Below are 211 nucleotides of genomic sequence, written 5' to 3'. Positions count from 1 at the left end.
TCAGGCGGTGGAGCGCCGGCCCAGAGCGTGCACGCACGCCGGGGTCACGCTCAGCACGCGGGACGCCGAGCTGGAACCTGCCGGAACGGTCCGCACCTGCCACTCCTGCTTCACCGTCCTGCGGGCCTGGAGCTGCCCGGCCCGGCGGAGCACGGCCGGCTGGTTCACGCGCACGCTGCCCATCCAGCCGAGCTCCAGCGCCGGGCGCGCG

At 76.3% G+C, this 211-nt stretch overlaps 1 protein-coding gene across 1 annotated transcript in view; it reads right to left on the bottom strand.

Moving 5' to 3' along the window:
- The window catches only part of Strap (serine/threonine kinase receptor associated protein), a 45,748-nt gene continuing 45,537 nt past the window's right edge, over window positions 1–211 (bottom strand). Inside the window, exon 9 of the mRNA XM_013025048.1 lies at window positions 1–77. Within this exon, the coding sequence (XP_012880502.1) occupies window positions 1–77 (77 nt within the window). The remainder of the gene's footprint in view (window positions 78–211) is intronic.

The sequence above is a fragment of the Dipodomys ordii genome, unplaced genomic scaffold (genome assembly GCF_000151885.1).
Source record: "Dipodomys ordii isolate 6190 unplaced genomic scaffold, Dord_2.0 Scaffold81, whole genome shotgun sequence".
NCBI classification, from domain to species: Eukaryota; Metazoa; Chordata; class Mammalia; order Rodentia; family Heteromyidae; genus Dipodomys; species Dipodomys ordii.
This window is presented reverse-complemented; position numbering and strand designations above follow the sequence as displayed.